This window comes from Cygnus atratus, chromosome 5, assembly GCF_013377495.2.
Source record: "Cygnus atratus isolate AKBS03 ecotype Queensland, Australia chromosome 5, CAtr_DNAZoo_HiC_assembly, whole genome shotgun sequence".
Taxonomy (NCBI): domain Eukaryota; kingdom Metazoa; phylum Chordata; class Aves; order Anseriformes; family Anatidae; genus Cygnus; species Cygnus atratus.
Window position 1 is genome coordinate 4590186 of NC_066366.1, and position 27441 is coordinate 4617626.

General features: G+C 37.0%; 1 protein-coding gene across 15 annotated transcripts in view; it reads right to left on the minus strand.

The window, feature by feature from the left end:
- The window catches only part of PLEKHA7 (pleckstrin homology domain containing A7), a 151515-nt gene that overhangs the window by 28346 nt on the left and 95728 nt on the right, over nt 1-27441 (minus strand). For 12 of the 15 annotated variants that reach the window (XM_035550074.2, XM_035550070.2, XM_035550075.2 and 9 more), the window contains 9 exons: nt 25515-25626; nt 22357-22461; nt 20516-20588; nt 19241-19341; nt 11962-12140; nt 9470-9955; nt 5292-5811; nt 3377-3463; nt 1034-1087 (listed from right to left, as the gene is read on the minus strand). In XM_035550074.2, the coding sequence (XP_035405967.1) occupies nt 1034-1087; nt 3377-3463; nt 5292-5811; nt 9470-9955; nt 11962-12140; nt 19241-19341; nt 20516-20588; nt 22357-22461; nt 25515-25626 (1717 nt within the window). The remainder of the gene's footprint in view (nt 1-1033; nt 1088-3376; nt 3464-5291; nt 5812-9469; nt 9956-11961; nt 12141-19240; nt 19342-20515; nt 20589-22356; nt 22462-25514; nt 25627-27441) is intronic. The other 3 variants (XM_035550073.2, XM_035550083.2, XM_035550085.2) reach the window with 1 other exon arrangement.

The window sequence follows — 27441 nt, forward strand, 5'->3', positions numbered from 1 at the left end:
GTGATTCATAAAACGTCTAACATATTGCTCATATTTTCCACTGATATATTTGGTTGTATATTCAGCCACTCAAACATCAAATGAAATTGAAATTCACGCAATAGTGGTCCAGGTAGCTTACTAGTGGCACATACACAATGCTCCCTTGGCATCAGGGAGAACCACAGGCATACAAACAGTAAGGATAATAAGGTATCCCGTTTCACTCCACCTTGATTTGCAGAAACACCATATGATTTATATATGGTGAGACATGCTAAACAGCATGGAAAGCGGTAGACTGCTTCACTAAGCAAAATGATTATGCAGTTTGTTTGTTGTTTTTTTTTTTTTCCTTCAAAACCTGGTATTAGTAAATCTAGATTTGCTTTTGAATTGCCAACTATCAGGTGTACCAGATACGGAAGGAATTTAGTTTAGATGGATGTTTTGATGCTCAGTACCGTATTTTCTTCTTATTAGGAAATATTACATAGTATTACACAAACATATTTATGCATGGGTAAATAGATAGATTTTATATCTCTTAGCCATAATAACATGAAAATAAATGAAAGGTGCCAATTAATCACCACATTTTCACCAAAAAAAAAGTAAGAGATTATAAATACAGGGTATTTTAAAAACAAGGAAAAAGCTCAAGTAGATTTAAAGGGAAAAGCTGAATTGAAAGAACATCTTATTTTAACTTAGAGGAGTTGACTTCATATTGGTTCTAATGCTATAGCAAAAAAGCATTTTGAATCTATTTTTTAATCTGGTTTCTCTAAACCAACAAAATACCATTCATCTGGAGTACCAATAATGCAAGTTCTACATACAAACTGAAGCACCTGTATTTTCTGAGTTTGCACATTAGTTCTAAAGCCACTAATATGAACTCACTCAACATTTTAAGCACAAAAGTGATGGCAAAAGACTCAGAGTTTCTGTCTCTGGACCCAAAGTGATTTGAAAACCTGAAGGAACAAAAACGATACATAAAAGATTGCTGGGTTAAAGATAATGGAAGTAGACTCTTATAAAGTCTTACCTTCAGATCCAAATACTCCAAATCCTTTTTCAGCTGGATGTAAGTGTCATCAGCCTTGAGGTAATTACATGGAAAAAAAAAAAAAACATTATATTTGAAGGTTTGGAAAATAATTCAGAATACTTGGATTGGCTATGTATACGAAAATGATGAAAGCGGAACCAAAATAACAGAGTAGAAAGTACATGAAAAGCACATTTGCTCCACCAGCATATTGCTATTTACAGCTGAAAGATGGGCAAAATATTTCCTGAGTACATTACTACCTCATGCCCACCCTCTGAAGATATGGATTTGAATCCTCCAGATCTAATGAGGCACATAACTACCTTAAACAATAGATTTTCAAAAGTTATTTTTTCGAGACCTTTTTTTGCTGACTATCCCGTCTTCAAAAAACTTACGGGGTTGTCCTCCAACACAACATGTCCCTTCGGGAGAAGACTTTACCTAACTGAATGTCAGATATAAATAGAAGCCTCTATGTATTGAATCATTAGAATACTTCTGAGCAGATTTCATATGCATGTTAAGATATGCATTCCTTTATTTAAGGAATATAAGAAATAAGCTTAATTAATAAAATACTGAATAAGATCTCACTTATGCAATTGGAGAATCCACTTCACTTGTTAAGTGATAGCATTCAACTTGGTCCCTATTTCTCAGTGGCTAACTCCTAGCTGCTGTCAGCTTAATGTTATGGTTACATTCATCTAGCAACATCTTCATTAGAGTCACTTAATGAAAAGCGTGCACACAAGTCATAACAGAGTTATCTCTTCTTTTTTATTTTTTTGATATGAGGTATTTGCAATATGTAACAAAGTAAAACTTTACTGTTGCAAATTGATTTTTAATTAGCCAAAATTCCTACATTTTTTGCTGAAATTGTTATAATTTTATATCCTCCGTTCATTAAACTTCAGAATAAAAGAAATATACAACTATACCTTATTCAAGTTTTGAACCAATCAGAATGTGTATTTAAAGAAAAAAACATTTTTTTGCCATAAAATCAATACATCACATTTGCATTTCTTCAGAGGTGTTCACTTACAATTATGTCCAATATCCCTGTAAATCTGGCTGAGGACTTGACTAGAAAGTATGCCCATTTTTAAGGAGAAATCCCTGTTATTATAGCCCACCTTAGTGAAATTGTTCTGTAGGTGAGGTTAAGTACAGAAAGTAAACTTTTCCAAATTTAAAAATAAAAAGCCTTTAAGTTTAGGCCAATACAAAGCCTCCACCAATTACAAATGTTTTATCCCTATTTTTGCAGCTCTAATACAGGCCAAAGAGCTCAACAAGTACATTTGTTTCATCTCACATTAATGTTTCAAACATCAGTGCAATCAAGAGCACTGTTTTGTTTATGACTCAAGATGCCCACAAACTTTTATGAGCTAATGTTCACCTGCAGAACTGACACAGTTACAAGCTTGTATGAATGTACAAACTGGCTGATGCATTTCAACTTGCAGGTGACACAGCATGTAGAACAAGGAGCCAATCCCATCATGAAAGCAGCACAAAGAAATGGTTTTGCCTCAGAGTGAGCATAATCTTTTAACCCACATTTCTGAAGATGCAGCATTTTCAGAAATAATATAAAGAGGAAGGACATGTAACACTTTGTAGCGTATGCACTGGCACCCTATAGCTTAAAATGCTTATCTCTTAGAGCGAGTACAGCAGCAAAGAAAAACTGCAAACAACCTGGGAATTGTAGAACTCCGAAGAATGGGCAAGAAAGCACAGACTTGAGCATGCCACTGACGAAGCATTTGCAGAGTCACAAAATGTCATACAGCACAGAAGAGCCAAGCAGCAGCTGACCTGATAGGTGGAATTAGTTGGCAAGTGCTGCAGCAATTGTGCGATTGTATAATTTCGTATACTAGCCAACTTAGCCTGATGTCTCCTTAATCGAATGAGAAGCAATGTTAGCTCTTCAGGCTGCAGGTATTTAGACACATTGTAAAGAGGAAATTAGCAGTCTTCAGGGAGAGTAACCGTAATTACATTTTTCACCTCAGTGCCCAGAAAGCAGTTACTTGACATGATTAAGCAATTATTTCATTAACTCCACATTTGGTCAAATAAACATAATAAAAGTTGAAACCTGTAATAACAGACAGCTCACTCCCATTCACATTGCAAGTAACAGCAAAATTCCTACAGGCTTTATTATTCCTATAGGTTGGCTAAGATCAAGTTTCAGATTCAGGTTATTTATGTTTAAACTAATAAAAATAACTGCTATGGAATAAGCAGAATTTTAAAAATTTGCGATATTATGATGACAAAAAAGGAAAAGAAATTGCTCTTTCAACTTACCGACTTGCCATGCAAACTGGGTGCGCTCACAGTATGGGTCATGTAGCCCATAGCTGGCATGGAGCGTCGATCAATGTGAGCTGAGCTCTGTAAGAAGCCACAGGCAGAATTGTAAGGATTGTCTCAGGTGAGAGGTATGCTATACTTGAGGGGAAATTCAGAAGATATGCACCTCTGCCAGAAATTTTCTATTTGAATTCAAGCCATGCTTAGATCAGGGAACATTCATGGGCCAGCCAGATCCTTGCGGATTAAGAACTTATAAAAGAACAAATGCAACCAGCTTAGAACCTGTGATGCTGGACAGAGCAGTGGATTCTGGCAGCGCGAGATACTTCAGAAGCTTGTGCATAGTGCTTTTCAGCAAATTAAAAAAAATATATTCATAAAATGTCTGTCTCGCACACAAACACACACACACACGTAATGTCTCCCAGAGAAAGGCTACTTGGCTGATGCCCTTAAATAGCAGGCTTGTACTCCAGACAGTAACAACTGTGAATGCCCTCCTTTAGCCATGGAACAGTTCTCCACCACTAAGCTCCTGACGTGAGTGACACCTTGTGGTAATGGGTCCCATTAATACCAGGTTTTATTAAATAATCATATTTGATATGCCTCTTTCTGCTTATAATATAAAAACCTACTTCACATCCATTCTTCCATCTTTTCCTCAATGCCAAACTCTTCGGCTTTCTTCCTCCCCCCCCCTTTTTTTTTTTAAGTGTAACTGAATAGAATTAAGTAAAGCATTCCAGGGAGGGAGAAGTATCACAGCTTTCTGTAGACACATGCATTTAAATATAAAATGATGCTGTGGACTTACATGAACATGAATGTTTTTCTCCAGAAACGTCTATGTAAAAGTTTTACAGACAACGAAAATTTTGTTTTCATATATTGGTAAAACCAATATGACATAAAAAAGTTTTATTCCATGAGTAAAATTTACGCAACTACATTACACAGGAAGGGAAGAGACTTCTGCACATTCCTTCATAAGGGATGTAATGCTGCTTCAACTTACACATGGAGAAACCAATGCCTGGTATAACATAATCAGGAGTTAAAAAAATAGTAATAATTTTCAGTGCTGCACATCACCAGACTACTTCATTCTCTGACAGAATATTATAAATCTAGAGATGCTGAAAGACATATGACAGTTACACAGCATATACTAGGAAAAATCTCAGCTGTGCATGAAGCTGGCATGCAGCCTCAGTTCATGGTCCTGAACAGCCATGCTGTATGTGCATGTGCAAGACTCTGCAAATACTTTCCCCATCTGAGCCCATGGATGAAGTTAAAGAATTGGCTGAACACAGAGGCTTTCATTTCCACTTATTCCGGTGTAAAAGCTACCAAGGCAAGTTCTACATTGATTCAATCCTGAATTTCCCTAATTTCCTCAGGCAAGGAGAGCCACATGGAGTACTGTGTTAAAAAACCTCCGGATAAGAGTTTAAAACAGTGACTACAATCAACTGCTCTGCAATTCTGCAGAAGGTTAAAGTTTCAGACCAACACAATTTGACTTTGGTTAGCCCAGTGCTATCAACTCCACAAAGGACATAAACTATCAAGTGCATGAAAAAGTACGATGCTTTTAGCCATAACTAAAAACTCAATCAGTACGTTTTATATACACACATGTAAACCTCCAGCTTTTGAACAAAAATATTCCAAATCCATGTGATGTGCCACAAATATTTTTTGTTTGGAAAGGCAAATTAATAAATCCGAAATGATCCCAAAGATATGAATTTTAGGAGAAGACTGCTCATTGTATTAACTCTTACAACTTGCATGATCTTTCATACACAAAGCAGGATGCAATGTAAATTACTAAATGAAATAATATATGATGCTACATGTAAAGTAGTCTCAAATTATTGTTATACTGCATACAAACCTTTACAGCATGACTTTGTATCTTCCTGGGTGATCCAGTGAAAGGGCTGTCTGCAGTCTGTCTCTCATCAGATGGTTTAACTGTAAGCCTTTCTGCAGGAGTGTGTGGTCTCCTCGGGGGAAAGCTTTTCGGTGGCCCAGGTGGAGGAATATCAGATGGAGAGGGTGGAACGGATATTGATCGTGGAACATCCAACGAACTTTTTGACTTACCCCGATCCATAAAGTCCGAAGAGCCTACATACAGCGGGGCAGTGGGGCTGCCATGCTTAAATTGCTGTCTCTGCTGCCACTCATAGAGCTGCCAAACAGTTCCGTCCTTATTTGCTTTCCTTTCCTCCTGGGACATCTTCAAGTGGCTAACACGGTCTTGTGCATACTTGTAGTCACTCGGCAAATTGCGGTTTGGTGGTGGTGGTGAGCTCCCTGAAGGCTGCCTGGTATTCTTTGGCAAAGTGTGATAGTTTTCAGGAAAAGGTGGATTAGGGCCCTGACGTGTAAGAGTCTGATCAGAAGCAAGGCTGTAAAGGGATAGGGGGAAGGGTAAAAATTAAGCATATATTGATGAGTAAGAGTGGGTGATTAAAATAAAATAAAATAAAATATTCTAATAACATTAGCTACAGGAAACACACGGGAGTCCTTTAAAAAGAATTTACAGCAACATTAACAAAGTAATATTGATGAAACTTACCCTGCACAAAAATATTACATTGTATCCGTGGACTGATAATAATACCATAAATAGAGGCTATTAATTTAGTGTCTGCCCTAGAATGGCCTACTAGAAATAATCTTAAGGGACTGCTGATTATCAGTACTTAGACCAAAAAAAGTGTGAAGAACACGAAGAAAGGCATCATTGTTAGATTTAAAGAGCAATCCGTAAATTAATATGCATTTTTTCTGAAAGCTCGTTCACCACCAGGTGGTGCAGTTTGCGAAGAACAAATACATGCTCATTGCAAACAATTACCTTCAAGAAAGGAAGAAATCTCACCCATTGCAGAATGAGTATCTTACACATTTTTTTTTTTGCTTACATGAACATAAAAATTGCATCACACAGGGAAAGCCATGAAACTTTGATGCAATTGCCTAGATACAAGCAGGTTGTAATTCCTCCGTGTATGAAGCAGGGAGAAACCTCCAGCTAAAACGACAGGCTTGAATCAAGTGGCACCTCCTACCACACAAGGTTTCAGACCCTTAGAAGTAATTTGTGTTATGTAAAAACAACCACTATGACAACATACCAATATCTAGAACAGGAAAGGAACAGCACCCCAAATGACTCAAATTAGTCCCTAATGAACTGTGGACACTTACTTTTCTCAGAAATCAAGAGTAGAATGAACAGAATTAGATGTTCTTGAGACTCTTCCTCTCTTAAATGATGAGGTATAATGAATATAAAAAGGAAAGCAGACAGTGAAGAGTGAAAAAAAACAGCCTATGCCATATGATTATTCACCACAAAAGTCATTCAGGATCTGCAATGGTAAGCAACTGGACAGAAGGTATTGTAGAGAGAGCAGTTAATTGTTCAGAAGAAAACAAATATGATTATTGGAAACATGATGTCCATTCATGGCAACACACAGAAGCTAACAAAGACAAGTAAAGTCTCTTCCTATCCAACTCAGGAAGACTTCTGCATGGTAGGAAAATAAGTATGTTTAACACTTTATTTGCAAGAAAGGAAATTCCTCAACGTGACACTATTTAGTTGGGAAAATATTAGGTTTACTTTTATCAGACTGATTTTTTTGTTAGTGTGAATAAACTGTGCGTTCACTGTGTCTATCCAGGCACTGAAATCAGCTCAAAGACAAATAATTTCTGGGCAGCTGCTGGCTGATGGTCCCAACCTTTAAATACTTAAAATTCCTTTCAAGCTGTCTTCCAACCTCTAGATTTCTCTCAAAGGCTGAGATGAACCTTACTGAAGTAGCTACTCCCCTCTGCTGAGAGCAGAGAGGGTTTAAATGACTCCCCTGGACTGCAGTGCATCTAACAGTTAGTTGTTTAGGAGAGATGAATCTCCCAAGTGACTGACAGCTAACATTTACTAGTTAGCAAACAGTGCTGAGTGCTTTACAAAAAGAGAAAGTAAAATACTTATTTGAAAGATCTAAATACCTATAAAAAGGGTGTAATGTCTGCAAATAATTATACAAACTACCAGTATATTTGTGTGAGGCATCTAACTGAAAGAGCTCTTTCTTGTCATAATCAACTTGCTGGCAAGCACCGCATCTTTATACACCTGAGCCAGGAGAAAAACAGTACTCATACTGTGTTCCAAAGTTTATAGGCTTCTACATCCTAAGAGGTTCTTTATTTGTAACATTTCAGGTGGAATAACCATGGAGCAACAAGAAATTGAGTGCTCCACTCATAATAACCAAAATCAAAAGGGAAAGCCAATCAAATGATCATCTCTATTTTAAATGTCTATATCCTGAGATCAATAGCACAGCTGACAACTATCATATCACTTTTATCTACCAGTTAAGTGCACTACAACAGCCTCAGCGGGTTGTGAGAAGGTGCCATTTAAAAGACTGAGCCATTTATCTTTGGAAAGGTAGCATGCAATTCATTCCAAATTCAAAGAATGCAACAGCATTTGTCAGGGGAAGACAAGAAAAACAAGGTCACCTGAGCTAGAACAGAACATAACGAAAGTTCTTAAGGTAAGAAGAAAATAACTAAAATACACGTGAAGTTAGATTTTGGTTACAGCACTGCAGTTAACCCTTGAGAAGTTTCGCTGCATACTTGGTAGTTGAGGGAGCTGCTTCTACCTGGAGCAAAGGCCGCCACCTGCAACAGAACTATCTTAACACTACGCCTGATACATGTCTGAAGCCCATTTACTGGCAAGAGTAATCAGGAAGAAAACAGCACTTCTTTAGGGTTCAGTCAAGCCTGGTCACTGCCTCTATTTGTGATGTGAATAAACTCAACAAAGGTTTTCTTAAGCTCCAGGTATTCAGTTAGATAGTTTTCAATATTATTTTAGACTGATACTTCCATGCATGTAAAGAACTAACGTGCTAAATATTTTTTTTCATTAAAGTTATATTCTTACAGGAAGCACGGACTGATATCCAAGGAAAAAATACAAATGTAAACTGTCTCTAGTATTCTAGAATATTAAATACTGAAAAGTATTAGAGCTTCATTAAGAGTAATTCCAAAGGTAAGAAAGTAGAAGGGGCTTCCAAACAGAATTAGCAAGCCTTAAATTTCTCACTGTATCCACGGTGACAAATGTTATATCAATAACCATTAAAGAAAACCAACAACTCCAAAATGTTTTTTTCCTCCTAAAAACCATATGTTAATGTCTACCATTGTTCTACGTTACAATTAGATTTTAGCAAATATGTAAGGTACTAACTCAGACAGTTACCCACATCTGAAAAACCCTCACACTCAGCAGAGAGTGCAGCTGCCTTTCCTGCCACTTGACCCAAGGTGACACCAGACGCACATACCCATCACTTCATTCTCTCAAACTGGTTCATAATCTGGTTGCACATTTCGAAACTAAGGCAATTATGAGATTTTCAAATTACAAAAGCATCCCAGAATGCATTCCAGCTCCTGGTAAGATTTATGTAATTTTCAGGGACTGAAAAGGGAAAAGAGAATCCTGGAGACATTGTGACTTCGAACGCAGTCATGTTATGTATAGAAGTGAATGGATGTTGGGAAGAGGAGCAGAAGAAAAAAACCAGCATTCTTTATTTTTTTACTTTTAGGATAAATGATTATGTTTACATTGTCTAGTTGTTTTTGAATAAGAGGTAACTGAGGGCTCCACTTCACTTTCTGTCTCCCTTGTGTTAGCAAATTTTAAAAGGTTTTAAGCATCTACAGTGATTAAAAACATTTTTTAAAAAAGTAGCACTTTAATCTCACCTTTTCTATTGGCACTGTAGTGACAACACTAAAGGAATTTGATTAGCCAATCCCATACTGACTTTCTCATGAGATAAACACCTGAAAAATACCATTCTGTACTGGGGAAGGAGAAAGCAAGTTTTGTAATATATTGTCTCCGTAAAATATTGTTCTAATTTGCACAGAGCATATTCCAAATGCATATTCCTTTAATTTATGAACATTCTGTTTGGCAGTCTATTTAAAGACGGGCCTATTACTAACCTTTTTGTATCTCCTTTTTGGACTTTTACCCAGTGCTCCACTTGAGCCATATTACTTTTTCTTTGAATCTGTTTATCTGGATTTGTTCTGGGAACAAACCCTCTTTTATATGAGCTGGTACCATTCTGCTCCACTAGTCCAGCACTCATACTTAATGAACTAGGAAGCGTTCCATTCTTCTCAACAGGCAGAGGCTGAGCTGCTTGAGACCGTGGTGCATTTGTTAAATCTGGAAATAATGAATCAACTTCTGTTAACGCATGCTTAGCCTTTCCCTTCTTAGAGTCCAGAGCTTCTTTTCTGAGGATATAACGCTCCTCCTCCTCTTTTTCTCTTCTTGTTTCTTCACGCTTATCATAACCAAGCATTTCAGCAGATTTTTGATAACTTTCTTTTGTATCTGTACTCTCTGACTTCACACACACTTTACAGGCATCCACATGATTGACTTGGGGAACAGCCTGCTGATCCAGTTTTTCATTTTCCCTGAAAAAAAAGAAAAGTGTTGGTAATGAACACTGCTTAATTGTCGGAAGTTGATGTGGTCTTATTAATATTTTAGAAAAGATAGCTACAAAAGCACCTTCTCCAGGCTGTGATGAATCCAACTGAAGTATGTTTAGATATGCTCACCAAAACTCAAGCTGTTATCCCAGTCAGACAAAAGTTACCTTTACAGTGCTATCAAGTAAGCACAAATCATTTATATGCATCTGTAAAAATGACTGAAAATATTAAGACTGTATGAAAAGTGTTGAACTTTCATAATATTGTGTACATACAACTGTAAAAAAAAAAAAAGTCATCTTTCAATCCTTGGAAGCACTGGAAGCCAAAAAACAGAAAATGAACTGCCAAGTGCACATTTCAAAGTCAAAAAAGTATTTCATATCTTCATAGATGTCCTAAGGACTAGTTATTTCTGGCCAAGAAAACAGAACAACATCTACACTTGAGTCAACACAATCACTGTCTAGGGAATCTCGAACTTTGTAATTTTGCTATTCCTAAAAACAAAATGAAAAAAGTTAAACCTACATTGCTCCTAACACATGCCATACACACTAGTTTACTAATTTGCCTTACCATCTAAATATTTGAAAAATTCCATATCAGAATTCTTGATATCAAACTTATCACAGTCCTAAGAGCTTTATGTTGCTTTTGACACATAACACACTTCATTTGCAATTTTGTTCATCTACTTATAGTCATAAGCTTCCGCACAAGACTTTTCTCTAACAATTTAATAGTATCATTGATCTGTGGGTAGTGCCTCATTTTCTCTGAAACTAAGTTCAGTTTCTTTCAAGCTTTATAGGAGGTGGATTACAAGCAAGCACCACAAAACAATTATTTTATCTTCAGTCTATTTAGTGTCTCAAAGTGAATAGTCTACTAGGACCAAGGACACTATATCAGTACATCTAACTTGCCAGGCTTCCTTGACTTTTTTTTTTCAATTACTCCTATCCTTATAAAGAAGATAAAGAAGAACAAGTAACAGATTACATATTATTTGAAGTTAAAATTAAATCCAGAAAACCCTAACACAAAATCATACAGAATGCAAAAGTCTGGAAGAGATACTGGATCTCTGCTTATATTAGATTAAATTTACCAGAAGAAAGCACTACAGCAAGACATTCTGAGAAATTGCACCATGACTTCTAATTCGCAGAGCCCCAAGGGTTAAAAGCTGGGCTACCTCACAGTACAGAGACTTCTTTCACAAGGGGTTTTAGGGAAAGAATCACATTCCCAAAGTCAAACCGTCGAGAAGGCTACATTCAGTTTAATAAAAAGGAATAACTGGAAGCACACGAAGGCACAGCTGAATTTGTTTGCTTCAAGCAGTGGTTCAGAACAATGGACCAAAAGGACATCCTCCTTTTTTAACAGTGCTTTTTTCTACACCAAGGAAACGTAAAACTCCTACAAGTACTAAAGGCCACCAAAGTAAGCCAAAAATAAGCAGTTAATACATGTATAAATTAGTTGATATCTTTAACCATGCATTTGCAGTTTACCCAACGTTAACATTCTTCTCCTGCATAACAGCATTTGATCCTTGTTCTAAACACTCGTTTGAAACAACTCTTTACTCTTTTGTCATTTCCCTTATATTTACTTACCTTAAGGCTGCCATTTGGCTGTTGCAGGTGCATGAATTTGCTCACAAAATTTGTAACCCTTTAACTGAATTTCCCTAAATATACACATATATATAAAAATAAATCCGTGTCATTCAATGTGGGCATATAGTTTGTATGTGAAAACAAATACTGAACGCCAGCCTTTATTAATTGTTAGCTAACTGATTTGCAACAGGAAGAAACCATTGCAGAAAGTAAATTAAACAGAACTATTTCTTTAAAACTGGAATAAGTTTCATAGCACGTTTACCAATATCGCTTTCAGAAATCATCATCATTCTGATTTTTAGCAGTATTTGTTTGTTTTTAAGCTAGGAATTGGTGTATTGAACTTGCCTCTTCAGTGAAGAGCGTGTTTGCATAAGAGCAGCTTGGTTCATAGCCCGGATCCAGCCATTCATATCCTCCTGGGTATCTGCACTGAAGTAGTATGTCCGCATCCCTGAATGCTCTGCCTGAGAGCCAATAACAGAATTCTTATTATAAATATATGCCCGCATTCCTGTATGAACAGCCTGTCACCAAAATAAAAAACAGAAATAAAAGATATAGTAATCAGACATCACTTTCATTTTCTTCCCAGAAAGTTTATTGCAACTTTTCCTGATATCTTAAAAATAAATAAATGAATAAAATTTTCAAGATTCTTTGACTGTTTCTTGAATTTAGGGTAAAATTATTATCCTACCACATCTGGCAGTTGTGCAGCCAACTTCAACAGCACTCTAATTTTTACTGAAATTCTTCTACCTCTTTCTCTCACTTCTAAGCTACAGATGCAGCACTTCTGTTTTTCGGAGTAGGAATTTTCAGCTTTTCATCTTCTCTTGGCTGATATGTTTCATTTACCATAAATACCATACAAAACAAATTAATGTAATTCTCACTGAGACATGCGTAAGTGAGCGAATTTTCCCAGCTCGTTTCATAAAGCAATTTAGTCAGACAAAACACAGACAAAAACCTTACAATTCAAGCAATTAAAATGCTTACTTAAGAACTGACTATAATGCATGTTAAGATCTTTCAGTTAAAGCGTGCACGTGAGCCTCTATAGATTAGCTGCAAAATCACAAGTCTTACTGAGAGTTACTAATACTGATGGAATTATCAAAGTGTCTAAAATACGGACAACTACCTCCTCATACCAAAATACCCCATGAAATTCCACTGAAAACTAGAGGTATTCAAAAATTCCTCTATAAACATAATAAATCACTAAATATTAATGTCATGCTCAAAACAATATTCAAAATGAAACGTCTTTATAACTCCAGGCCAGTTGAATTTAATCAAATCTTACCCACCTTTGTATAAGTGATAGTATAGATATTACTAAATCCTACAGTGAAGTGCTTCAGGACTAATATATCCTCCGTCTTACTTTACAGATTCAGCTGCTGCTTGCACTTCAGGTGCTTTTCACTACTGTTAACACAATTAGTAGGAAAAGACTTGTTTCCTTACTTCTTTTCAAAAAACTGAAGTGAGCATATTCAACATGAAAGCTCTTGTAACAATATTAAAACTAAATTAATAATTTAAACTGCTTTCAGTAAAACTAAGACTGCTGTCACATGTGAAAGCCAGTGGCATAAAACACTGCCGAGACAGGCGTTTGGTTTATTTTTAAAAGGAAAAAGTTCTCTCAGCTTTTCATTATGCTACATCTTCTTTTGAAGGTTAAACATATTTCATGAGTTTTCCCTAAAAGACTGGTCCTTTTATTTTGATGAAATCTTCTCCTTTTCCTTATTGCAAAATAAAAACTGCTCTACAATCACAGGTGGATTTGGAAACAGCAACAATTTTGACAAAACCCAGGCTATTTAATTTGTTGAAGCCTTCCCTAAAAGATGTATTTTCAGCTGTTTACACTGATATTGTAATCTTAGAGATTATATCAACAATTCTGATAAGCAAAATATTTGCTTGTTCTTACAGCTTTAACTTTTGCGGAAAATTTACTCCCATTCTACTGCATCCTGTTCTTACAAATGTGTGCGATGTGGCCTTTCTGCTGCAGGTCTTAAGCAAGGAAATTTCTTTCGAAAACTCTGGCAGTACAGTTTTTGTAGTGGTCAGCCCCTGGACTGCCACTGTGCCCATAGAGGCAAGGCTGAGACTGCCGCACACGAGCCAGCCACAAAGAGGAGGAGGAAGAGGAAGGGCTGATACAAGTCCGAGACTCTCCTGCACAGGCTTTTCTCTGCTTCCTAACAGCACTGGCTGACAACCCAATACGAGGTGGTGTTTTCCTTCCCACTATCACCTACCTTAACACAGTAAAGCAGGATTTACATATGTGAAATAATAGCTCTGATCAGTTGCATATTTAGGAATCAAAGGGTTTGTTTTTGTGTTCGACTGGTTGAGTTTTTTGGGTTTTGGTTTTCTTTGCTGTTGGGGGTCTGTCTTTTTTTTTTTTTTATTGACCTACTTGAAACTACTACAGATATATTCAAAACAAATATGGTTTAGAAGAATTTAATTCACTGTGATTTATGAGTAGTGTCCATTGCAAGAACAGATCAAGAAAAGGAGCTCCAGATGTAAAAGAAATCAGTAACTTTAAAACCAGATCTTATGACTACAGTGTGCCCATACACACCATGTTGAGTCTATAGAAGAAGATGCTAGAATATGGAAGCGAATCAACTTCTGCAAAAAGCAGACTGCGTATGCTCCACTGTGGATAATGTAGTAGGACCTTAGCCTTCCATTGGTTATTCACTTGCTGTATTAAATAACTAACTGTGCAGACTGCATACCGCATCAATAAACGGATTTAATTCACCTGTATGTCCTGATCAACATAATCAGTTTGCCTTTCACGTTCTCTTTCAGTGGTGAATGATGAACACAGCTGCAAGCATTGCCTAAGAGGCTACAGGTAAAACGGAATAAAAACACAAAGCATGTTGCACCATTCCCAAGAGACTGAAGCTATCACAGCTATAAACATTCATAGCTTCAGAAGGGGTAATGGAGATGGTCTTTTATTATTAACAAACCTGACATTCTTAAGTTTCTAATGTATGAAACCAGTTAAAGGAAAATTCATATACCTTATAGTTATTTATTAGCAGCATATCTAATATGCAAGAAAGCCACTTTGTGCTAATGTCCTGTAGCTGTCACTGCTAGCAGACACAGAAGCTAGTGGTTTTTTGTTTGTTTGTTTTTAAAGCAAAAGCTATTAGGATGACTACAGCATACAAAAAAAAGCCAAAAACATAGCACATGCGCACACATACACTATACACAACAGGGAAAAAAATAATATTGGTACCTATTCATGCATTCAGATGCCTTAATGTGGATAGATTGAGAAGAGAAGCAGTCTCTCTCCCATAATGCACAGAAGGAGAAATGGAGAGTAAACCCCAAGACCGTATTGACAGAACAAGACAAGGACAAAAGTTAAACAAGTTTAAATTGTGTAAAGATTCACGTATCCAAAGAAAATATTTAACAAAAGACTGTAGTAATAAAAGTATGCAGTAGCTAAAGTCTACCGCTATGTTCTCTCCCATTAATTTAAAACTCCTACGAGAGAAAAAGGCAGAGTTTACTGAACAGAGGGAAAGGAACAATTTTATAATAATTGCAACCTTCACGTTTAGTGCTCCCAATAAGCTATAAAATAGCGGAAACCCAACCTTCTTCTAAAGTTTGATATTTATGAAGCATTTTTGAACAAAAATTACAACAATACTCTGTCCCTTTACTATAAACACAACAACACACTACAATCTAACTTGTCTTTCCCCCTCAAGTAATACTGAGCTTTTTCAGAACTTCTAGATGCTGGTACCTTCCCTCCTCTCTTTCAAATTCTTAAATGACTCCCCAGACCCAGTGAAGCTTTATAAGTAGTATGGGAGCCTAAGGAACCAAAAATTGTTGTGAGAACACAAAGGAACAAAACATGAGATTTTTTTTTTTTTTTTTTTTTAAGAAAACCAGTGAGATCACAGGCAAAGAAATAAGTCTGTCCTGGTGCCATCAGGTCTAAGCAATGAACAGATACTTGCATCATTATGTCTTCAGTATCAATAATGGAAAGATGTTTAAAAAAAAAAAAAAAAGAGGCACAGTAGCATCTTCTGGAAATAATGTTTTGGCCTGGCTTCCTTGGCTCTGAGTGTCCTCACACTGACTCTGTAGATCTCTGAAAAAATGCCATGGGTAGTATCTAAAGGAGTTTTGTCTTCTTCACTTCTAACTCCAGTGGTAATTCCTGTCTCTTAGACAAGTGTCAGAGCATACTTCATTGATTCTATTTGCATTTAGATATGTACCTAAATGCAGACATATACTTCCATACAATGGCTTTGCTTGTTTTCTTGCTTTTTCAAGCAAGTTTTCTTGCTTTTGTTACAGCAGACACAAGTACGCCTTCCAATTTTCTCAATTTATATCAAAGTCAGATTTGTATAATGAATTTACTTTGAGTATTCTCTCATATTTTTAACACACAAGATCAATTAAAATAATCTTAACTGAGGACAGTGAGGCTTCTGAAGAGACTGCAATGACTTTAACTTTCATAAATTGCTAATAATGTTTACAACTGTAACACTAAGAAGTACAGTAAATTCTCTGTCACAGGGAGTATTTTCAGTTATATATTAATGTTGTGCACACTTTTTCACAGTAAAGTCCAGACAAAGGATTCGTGATACCTCACATCTGCATCAGCACAAAATTACTATATGAAGAAATAGAGCAGTTAATTAAATACCTGTGTTAGCTGCGGAAGTAAATGTGCAGCCAAGATCTTACAGTCTAAAGGCACAGCTTAAGGTGAGTAGCTTGTAGCTAATCACAGGACTTTGCTTGGGACAAATGAACAATGTGAAAAGTTTGTCAAGGACAAAGAAGCAAAGTTTCTAAACAAAATAATTTAATATGCAAATTCCTATGCTTCAAAGTAGGTCTTGACGGGATTTGAACAGCCCATACACTATTCTACAGGCCTGTCACTGTCAAGCATTTAAAAAAATCCTAAACTGGACTTCAGGAGGTGAAGTAAGGAACACAAGTTTGAGAATGTCAACAGGGTACATTTTATCTGCTACAGGGCTTAGCATATATCCTACTAAGCATGTATTTTGCAAACAGTCTTCTAATTGAATCATACAAAAAGCATCCATGTATTTGCTAAGTAAATTTCCTTCTTTTAGTTTTACAAAATAAAATTTTCAGAGATTGACTGCTTACCTGGCTTAAAAAACTCACTGCTACTTAAAAAAGTCATTGAAAATGGAGGTGTCTATTGTACCAAACAGCGTACAACAACTGGAGTAAATGACAGGCCAAATGCAAGAAGCGACGTGGCGCATTCTCCTCCTCGTTCAGGACTTAAATGTGAAAAAGTCCGATCTTTATTTTGGGCTTAATCTTCTTGTGTTTTCTATTTCTGGCTGTGCTACGTTGTGAGATAGAATGTCCATCCATGCCCTAGCTATCGAAGCAGATTAGATAAAGGTAATGGCTGGTGAGTGATGGAATGCCAGCACGGCCGGGCTCCTGCCACGCTGCACCCACAGCCGATGCCGCCGGCGTTGGATTGGGTCTTTGTGACAGGAATCACACAAAATCCTCCTACTGCCCTAGGAGTTGGCTCTAAAAGCATGAAACTGCAACGTCAAGCCTGCAGTCAATTATCAAACACCTCAAGCAGAGTCAAGACTGGCCCAATGAACTTCAAAACCTGAAATGTATGATGTGGATTTTTTCTATCAGTTTTCTAGCATAGAGGTTGTTTTACCAACAACTCCTTATTTCTCTATCAACTTTTTACTAACAACCTTACAGTGAAAATTCCAGGTTACTGGCTCATGCTAATTTTCAGAGAAGACTCAGATTAAAGACTTAGTAGAGCTCGTATGGGTATAATATTCAGAACTGAGAAAGGTTGCAACTGGTTCCGAAATGTTTAACCATGATCACAACCATGGGTTCTGTTCTGCAGGAAGAGAGAGGCAGCAGTGACTGAGACCTTGCCTACAGAACAGGTCACATAGGAACTACATGTGCACATATATGTTCATATACATAAAAATATATGTATGTGTGTGTGTATATATGTGTGTGTACATACGTATGCATTCATGCACCAGGGTTCTTTTCCCTTTATCACTGATGTCTTAAACTGGTTAACAATCCTAACGTGCACTTGAACATTTGCAAACATCCTTCCATGAAATTAGAAAGATATTTTTAAAACACCAAAGCAACATGGTTTAAGTAGATACTATTGTTAGTTTCTTCATCTCCTTCCCCAGCCTACACTAACAGTAAGACATGTAGACGCCTAAATATACATTGGGCCCTCCTTTTTTTAGTATCTGCTTCTGCCTAAGAAAAGGCTTGAGAAATGAACTTCATGAATCACACTTAATAAATATTAGAGTGAACTCACTTTTTTAACAAAGGTTCTTTTGTAGCTTGTCGTGCTATCTCACATTCAATGTATTTGAAAAAGTATAACAAATATTTCCATAAAGAGCACCAGGTCTTTTTTAAAACACATCTCCCAGGTTAATATTTGTTTAATACATTTCAAACCACTACCCACTTGAAAATAAATCCTAATGCAACAAAGGACAATCTGTGATTTTAAAACACCCCAAGAATCAAAACACAAGAGAAGCCTAGAGAAGCGTAAACTGAGAAGACATTCTTTGTAATTTCAGCAAAGATTTAAACAGTTTTCTTCTATATCTCAAGCTATACCCGACTGAAAACTGAGGTTTTTTTTGTTTCTTTTTTTACTAGTAGTAGTTTTTAGCTTGATATAAAACCAGGTTCTGCTCCAAGTATCAGTATAATTTAAATTTGCAAACAAATGCAGACATTTCTAAACTTTGTCTTAGTGCTGCAGCTCAAACAATCAGTAGGAGAGGCAGGTTTTTCCACCGTCATGAAGGAATGCATGTTTTATTACATTTTCCTAGTTTTTGATAACAATGAATAGAACTGTAAATGATACAATTACAAGGGGGGAAAAACAAAACAAAACCCACAAATGTGAGCTGTATCAAACAAGAGTATTTGTAACTTAAAAATTCAGAAAATTACTCGTTGTCACTTAGGACAATTATTGCTCCCAAACAAAAAAGGAGAATAAATTGGTTACTCTTTCTTTTCTTGAAAGGAGGAAATTATATGTCAAAAGCCAAGGTATTGTCATTTTCCCACTGTGAAAACTGAGCTGGTTATTTTATTATCAAAAAAAAGGTCATCAGTCTGCTACAAGGTTAAGTATCCTATAAAGGAAAAAAAAAGTCAACTTTTCTTTCAATATGAAAAAGAGTACTGGAACAACTTATCAGCATTAATTTCTAATTTTAGAAACAGTATCCTTACTCACAGACTCATAATTAAGCTCTGAAGACACTTACATAGTAACAGATATATGAAAATCAATTTATAAATAATAAAACTGCTATGTGACATCTGAATAGCCCATCAATAAACCTGTCTGCTTTTCAAAAATAAATTAAAAAATATAGAAAAGCAGATGTTTCTGCTTATGACAGTATCTTTTCTACTGCAACTGAGTATTTCAAAATATGATGAGGTAATAAGTTTTTTTTAACTGTACCTTGAAGGAAAACTTGCGATTTATGCGATCTTCAGGTCCAACTGGAGATATTACATAACTAGGCAATGGTATGCTACCCAACACAGATTCTTCTCTGCTGTCTGTAAAATAAAAAGAAAAAAAATCTAATTAATTGCACTTTTCAATAGGGTAATAAATACATTCTCCCTTATGGACACACAGTGGTGTACTACAGAGGGACAACAGACAGCAGGCATGAAGGTGAAAGAAAAGCAGTTTAGACTGCATATAAGGAGAAGAAATTTCTCTGTGAGGACAGAGCAGCAATGGAACAGGCTGATCAGGGAGGCTTTGCCATCTCCACCCTTGGAGGTTTTCAGTGCGCGACAGGATTAACCCCTGAGCAAATTGGTCTGACCTCTTCTTTCGGACCCAGATTTGACCAGGAGGTTGGACAGGGCTCTTCCTGAAGTCTGAATTTTCTTACAACTCAATGCCAGTAATTCAGAAAAATGTTTTATTTTTAAGGAACTAATATTGACATTTTGGAAAAAAATATATATTTTTTTTCTTTGTTTTGTTTTCTGTTGGTTCACATGAAAGAACACACTTCCTGAATAAAGCTTATTTTGACAAATGAACTCTGATAGGTTGTGTAACACAATAGACCTTCTATTTAGCATTCTACGTGCAGGCTAATTACTATAATTAAGAAACCTCTATTACCACTGGCTCTAAAGCAATCAGCAGAAGTGCTGTGCCTACAAACATGAATTTGAGCTCCACATTCTACAATGCTTTCCAAAAATTGTAACATGCTATATACAACATTCAAAACTTACAAATAACCTTATGTAACCATTATGCCATTATCCCTATTCAGAGGAAGACTACACCTAGCCTTTTTTGGTAGAAAAGCTAGCTTCAGGATTTCTCACTCTTATATTATCACTTGGATTAAAGCTGCCCTGATAGGGCCAAAGTGCATTCCCAAAATCAAGTATGCAATCACAATTAAGTAGGTACACAGAACAGGGATAAGAAAAGTCTTAAACAGGAATTGCTGCCAAATGTTTTGTAATGTAAATCTTGGCATGTACCAAAGACAAGGTACATGACAAAAGATCATACAGCACCCACTTAGTCCCCAACCCTGGCTTGAAATTTGTCACACATTAAAGATGGATAGGTAAGTCGTTGTTTCATGATGCATCTCAGAACACCTAAACGTATCTGAAAAATTCAATTGCAGTGTGATTTGAACAGGTAAACTGTTAACAGACTAACTTAAAAGAGCTGTTATTATCTACTCACCTTTGTAGTAAAACAAACAATAATCAGCAAGCACAAACCATCGTCTTTTCCATAATCGCATACCAGAGCTATCCTGAAATGCAAGAAAGGTGATAGACTTTTCATTTAATGAGAATAACAGTTTATCATACAATGTTGTATCAATGAGTAGCTTACCAGATGTCTGCATATGGTATTAACTGCAAAAATATGCGTTTTATATTTTAGTGAAATATTACATACATAAGAGGCACAGAATAAGACCCAAAACATCCAACTATAAAATAATCAGGTTAGAATATTCAAACTGCTGATTTTCATTAAGTAATTAAACTCACCTCCACACAGCATTGAGATTAACCTTATACACAATCAATGAATATTTTTACTAGACAGCTTTGTCCCACAATAAAGAAACAAATGTATGCATCCTGATGGCACAAACTCCAACAAAGATTGCCTGTGCACCAAAATGAAAGTCACTACACAGCTGTGAAGTATGACCTCACATTTCAGACAATGATCTCTTGTAATTCTACAGTCAATTTCCCATATGTTACCCTTGCTCAAAATGTAATTTAATCAAATGTTCCTTATGAAATAATACAGGGTGCATAATGTGAAAACTTTAATGAAGTATAATTCAATATGCCTGTAGAGATATATCTCTCTCCATATAATATACATCACCTTGTCAAAATGAGTAATATTTACATTGAAATTAATTTTAGAAGCCTGTAAAATTGCCAAACTGTAACGTCAGCAAGTACAACTCATTAAACTGAAGTAGGCTTTGATGAGACCAACAGTATAGAAAGCATCTTTGGTGTTTAAGTGCTTGCAAGTAGAGGTAGGCAGACAGAAGGAAATAGCTAAAGGAATATGGTACATACAATTTATATTCCTTCCTTTTGCAGTCATATTAAGTACGCAATGACTTTATTTCCTTTATTTTTTCATGCTACAATGCTGCCAACACATATAGTGTCTGACCTCCGTTTCTGTCCTTAAAACTAATGGACTCAGATAGTGGATGTCAACAGAACTGATCACGGAAGACAGAGCTCCACACAGGAGGAAGTGAATGGCTGTCAGCAATTTAAATTTCCTTTGTATGTAGAATCATAACTTTAAGCCTTAGATTTCAGCTTTCTCCTACTCATTCCTTAATTTAGCAGCTAAATCTCTGATAATAATCTGGTGGACACTGATTGGCAAATTAAAAGCAGGGAAATACTTTCACAGAACACCTGGCTTTATTTACTTTTTGCACTCAAGGATGTGCTTTTGCTAGCTTAAGAATTCAAGATGCAGCAGCTTTAAAATTCTGTTTGTTGAAAGAAATTCTATAATCCACTCATTGCTTGGACACTGGCCTTGGTGACAGAATGTGTGGTGAATGGGTCCCTGTCTCTCCCTTCATCTTCTCCCTCCTGCTTCTAGAGAACAAAATGCAAATGAGTTGGAATTAAGCCTTTGATCTAGGGCATAAGGGTGTAAGCAAACTGATGAACTTCGTAGCCAACCTCAGGTTAGCGGTGTGTTCTGAGGGAGACTGAAATCAGCATGGCAACAAGCAGGTGGGATAAAACAGGCAAAATGACCAGACTTGGACAACAAAGTTATAGCCTCAGCATTTAACCAGGATAACTGTGTCCATTTATCATTGTTTCCTCTTCTGAATCAAACCTGTATGTAAATCTCAGTTCTGGTACTTGCTGAGCACAAGCCCCTCATTACAGAAGCCCATGGGTGTTCCCACCACCACCGCCATTCCAGCTTCTGCTTTTTCAGTGATCTGAAAGGCGCTAGCTTTTACTTGATGATTGCATATGCATGGAAACAGAGGATTACATACTTACCTGTTTGTGTAGCCAGCCTCTTACTATAACAGGAACATTGGGGTTCCTTCTGATAGCTTGTTCCCTCTTTCCAAAGCTATGAACTTTGTTTCCAGTCTTCACTACCTGTAAGGAAGTGTAACAAAGCAGTGTTTTTTAAACTGAGCTGACACACACTTCATGTTTTAAATAACTTCACTGCAGTAATTCATTACACAGTAACAAAGCATTTATAGCATTCTCAAGGGCAAGTGAATAGACAATAATATTTACAACATAGCAAAGCCAATTTCCCACTCTCATCAACATATCAGTGCTAGGCTGGTGTGGCTCGAGTCTGAAAGGCAGAAATGCTGAAGTTCTATCGGCAAGTATTTTTGAGTGCACTACATGCAAGTCTCTCTCTACAACATGGCACAAGTCTTATACACACAGAAGTTTGTATGCATGAATCCTAATCTTGCTCTTTGTCGCTTGTTTTCTGTTCGTTTGTTTTTCCTGTTTAAATTCAAATAACATTGACAGTTTAATAAAATGCTTGGACTTTGACCCTGCAAACAAAAGGAGTAGATGCAGCATGACTGCTAAGGAAGAGACCTAGATGGCAGTAAGTGGAAAACACGAGGGCTACATAATGGTTTGCTTTACTGCAACCTTGTTTTTGACTCACACTGGCAAAATGAGTTCAAAAACAAGAAGGGAAAGCCTACCAGTCTGTGAAAAAAAACAGCAAGAACCTCATAAATGGTCTGCCTATTCTTTTCCAGCCTCAGCACAGTTTGCTACTGCAATTGCTTTAGGAACCTGAGGGGCACAAACCACCCTTACAGTTGCACCCGATCTCTGCAAGGGAAGAGCTGTCCAGATTCACACCCTGTCTCCTTCCTATCATGTCCCTGCAATGTCTCATTTGTTCGAATCTCTCAACTGGTCAGGGAATCAACCAGTTCTGATGTTCCCTCAGCTGCAGACAAACAGCAGCTCTGGAAAATGAACGCATCTGTCATACGCAAGGGATGATATCATAAAGACACCTGAGTGTACTGCTTCTGCCTGTCAGGCAACATCTGGACTAGAAGACAGCACATATCATCACAAAATACTCCAGCGATATACAGAACAGAATATTTCAGTTGGAAGGGGAACACAAAGTACAGGAAAACACAGTAACATTTGCAAGCTTCCATTCACACTGTTAGATGCTTTAAAAAAAACTGAATTCCAAATTATTCTCAAACTGAACCAGACCTTTATTTCTCCATATCCTTTATTCATAATCAGTATGAATGGCTTTTAACATGGTTCATAATGGGTGAAAATCCTCATCTGTAATGACTGCAGTGGTCTAAATGCAGTCTTGAGATGACTTATTCAGACAGTGCCAGCATGTAAATGGTGAGGCCCACCCCAAGAATCTATGCACATTTCTGCAACTGCCCATCTTATGTGTCTTGGAAAATGAGGAATTATGTATTTATATGTATATCAATAAAACAGAATGAGAGGTTGATAAGTATAAGCCTTCGTTTTAGTTGGTAGTGGTTTGCTTGTTTTGTTTCCAACACTCTCCTTTCCTTGTGCAGCGTGCAACTGACATTGTTGAAGAGTGCATGTGAAATCCTCTTTCCAAGCAATTACTTCTTATTTCAGAAATTTTATTCAATCCAAGTTCAGACTTGAATACTGCAGCAAGCAAGCCAGTAGGCTTTGTTTCTTTCATCTTGAACCAAGAATGACAAATCTACGATGCAGCTGGCAGCTTACCTTCCCTCTCCACCCCAAACATAGCAATTGTTAGCTGTCTGCTTTTTGCAGAAGAATCAAGCTGAAAGCCCTGTACCTGCTTCCACACTTTCTGATTTGGTACAATTCCAGTGCACATAGCTCTCTATAAAAATCAGTTTGAATTTGGCCAGGATTCCAACCCTACACCTACACAGTGTCAGTTTTGTGATAGCATTTGCAGGACAAAATAGTGAAAGCATTTCATGAAAGGTAATAACTAGCTATGGGTAGCTACGGGAATTTGCCATGATAAACAGAATGTACCTCTGGCTTCATGACTGTCTCCCAGATCTGTGTCTGGGAATTCACTCTTCAGAAAGAATGATTATAGAATGCATGGAGGAAAACATTTAGAAAATAGAGGAAAGGTTCTTAAAATCTACTCTTGGAATGCTACAAAACAACCTCAAAATGGAGGACACCGGTTATTCACTTTACAGCCTTTGTTCTTGGTACTGGTTAACTTGAATTCTGATATGGTAGTTTATGAAGGAATTTAACAGATCTCCTTCTAACTCTACAGAACATGGGGAGTGTTTTCAAGCTTGGAAACACATGCAACGATGAACCAAAGTGTATATGAGAAAGACTATGGTTCTCTGTCCTAATTAAAACTCAAGTAAAGTATTTATCAAGGGTCCACAGCTGGATGGATCTCATATAAACAAATTTGGTGGAGAAGGAAAGTACAAGCAAGTCCTCTGTGAGATGTCTATTTGAATTCTACAGCTGTAGAGTATTTAAAAGAATGTCACATCTAGCAGCCTGGCAGAAGCATACACTGGCACACTTCTACTGGACAGCAAACAAAATAACAGCAGAGGCCAGAAACAGATCAGCTGAAGTTTTGGGAGGAGATTCTGGATATTCTCCAAGTTGTGATGGAAAGAGCATTACTATCACATTTAGCTGTGCAGTTCTCATGTTTCCTGTGAATTAGTTCTTTCTCGTGGGTGGGCCTCTAAGTTGTATCCAGTCATCATTATCATTCTCTATGTTTTGCAAAGCCTGATTAGATGAGTGCAATTACATGACAAAGGAAAGCAGCAGGAGCAGGTGACAAGGGTGCACACTTACTGGCAAAAGTGTGATCAAAAATAACTTAAAGCCAACTGCATCACTGGAAAAATTCCTCATCTCAAAGCAGAGTACCAGGTCCCCATTAAGTTAATTGATTTTTAAGAGTGAAAAACTGAACCTTTTCTCTCTAATGCTGGCATTAAAAAAATGACAATGAGCATAAAAACAGTAAACTCAAATGCATAAGTACCTTGTTAAGTCCTAGTCTTCTAGTTTAATTCATGGACCGATTAAAATCAACACTAAAATAGCATTGGCCTTAAAGCAAGCAAAGTTCTAATCATCAAGTTCAAACAACATTCTGTTTCCTTTACCTTAGAACCAGGCTTTGTATCAACAGCAGACATAGTTACTGCAGTGGATGATTCGCTGACCATGCTTGAAGGTCTTTGGTTTATTTGTTGCTTGGACATAGGTGAATTTAGTCTAGAAAACAAAAACAAACAGATACTATAAAGCACATTGGTTTTTGAACACTTAGCTTTGCCTTTTTATATTTAAGACTCCCAGTGAGCAAATGAATGACAGGTGAGTCAAACACAAGGCAAACATTTCCCATTTCCCACTTCCATTGCACTACCCCTATTATTTTGATTTCTGGTATTTCTCAAGCAGATTCTGTCAGTGACATCTGATAATTAGTATTTGCCAATGTATCAGGAGGCAGAAACCTCCCAAACTGCAAACCCAACAGAGAATTGAGATGTAACAAAGAGCACTCAGAGAAGATAATGCTCATGCACAGAAACTGAACTATGCCCAATCTAGAGGCTTGGCAACAAACGTGTGGAAGAGACAGTAGTGGGAAGGGAGGGGTAGGAGTCAGCACACTTTGCAATTACAGATTTATTGTTTAAACTAGAAGTGTGGATACCCTAATGTTTGATCTTTCATTCTGCCCAAAATACAAGCCACACTACAATATAAATTGTTAAAATAAGAACATCTTTTAAGTGAAATGATTAAACTCATGGCAGATATTGTTAGAAATAGCCTCCGAGTCATACTAGGATACAAGAAATCTAGATAACTAGCTCAGATAGAGATACCCATTTAAATCATAGTGAGATGAATCCTACTGTAAGAACCTGTTCAACAAGTAAGAATTCAGTACAGCTGCCCAGATGAAGAAGCGAGAGGACAAATGCAAGCACAGACTCTTGTGGAATTCCACATGCGGATTGTTAGCATAAGCCTCAGCAGCCAAGCTTGTGAATTAAATCAACAGGTGGTATTTTCAAAAATCATTAAGAGCAGTTTAATAAATTATATTTTAGAAACATCAAATCATTAGGAGGTATCACTACAATCACACCAAAAAATACTGTTAACAAATAAACTCCTTTTTGCATTTCAGTAAGTAACTGAAGCATTTATTGAAAATAAAACAAACAAACAAAACTAAACCAAAACAAAACAATACAAACCACACCAAGCATTCTTCCTGCTGCCACTAAAATTCAACCAAATTCTGAATGTGGCAGAGACCAGTAATTGTGAGTGGTCTCACTCATAAGACCAGAGAGGTTGCTGGTTGCAGCAGACCAATACATGGCTTAACTGAGGAGGACAAGGTGCTTGCCACCACTGCTCTATCTCAGTTAAAACCTGAACAGTTACCTCTCCAAAAGCATTTATAGTTAATGTCAGAGAAAGCACATTTTCCCATTTGTGACCACAGTTTAAATTAAGCTTGCCAGGAAGTAATACCACAACTTTAATCCAATTTCCCTTACGCATCACTTACCTGGCCTAAGTTCTCTCTTTCTAGCTTTTGTACGTAAATTCAGGTCCCATTTATGAGAACAAACTACAGCAAGTCCCAAAAATCCCAGACCAGCCCCCAATGTGTGAGCGCTACATCACCTCAGTTTGAGCCAATCTGTCTTACCTCCTAGGGACCGGGCACCCTATTTTAGCATTTCACCAGCTTTAGGAATCCCCAATCTCAGCAAGGAGTAGATTAAGACACTTCCTGCATATAACACAGCCTGACCATGCTTTCTGTTGATCAGCCAGTCTTATTATCATCTGCTTTTGACTCAGCTTTCACCAGCTACGGTTCCACTCTATAAACTTTCAGAACAGGTAGTAAACACGAAGCTACATTGTCTGCATTCTTCTTGCAAAAACAAGGTACTTGCCTTTTCCTAATATTTCCTTTAGATTCTCTACAATTTCCAGACCACAAGCTATTGGGTAGGAGAGTCACTTACTGCATGTTACTGATTGTCCAGGTAC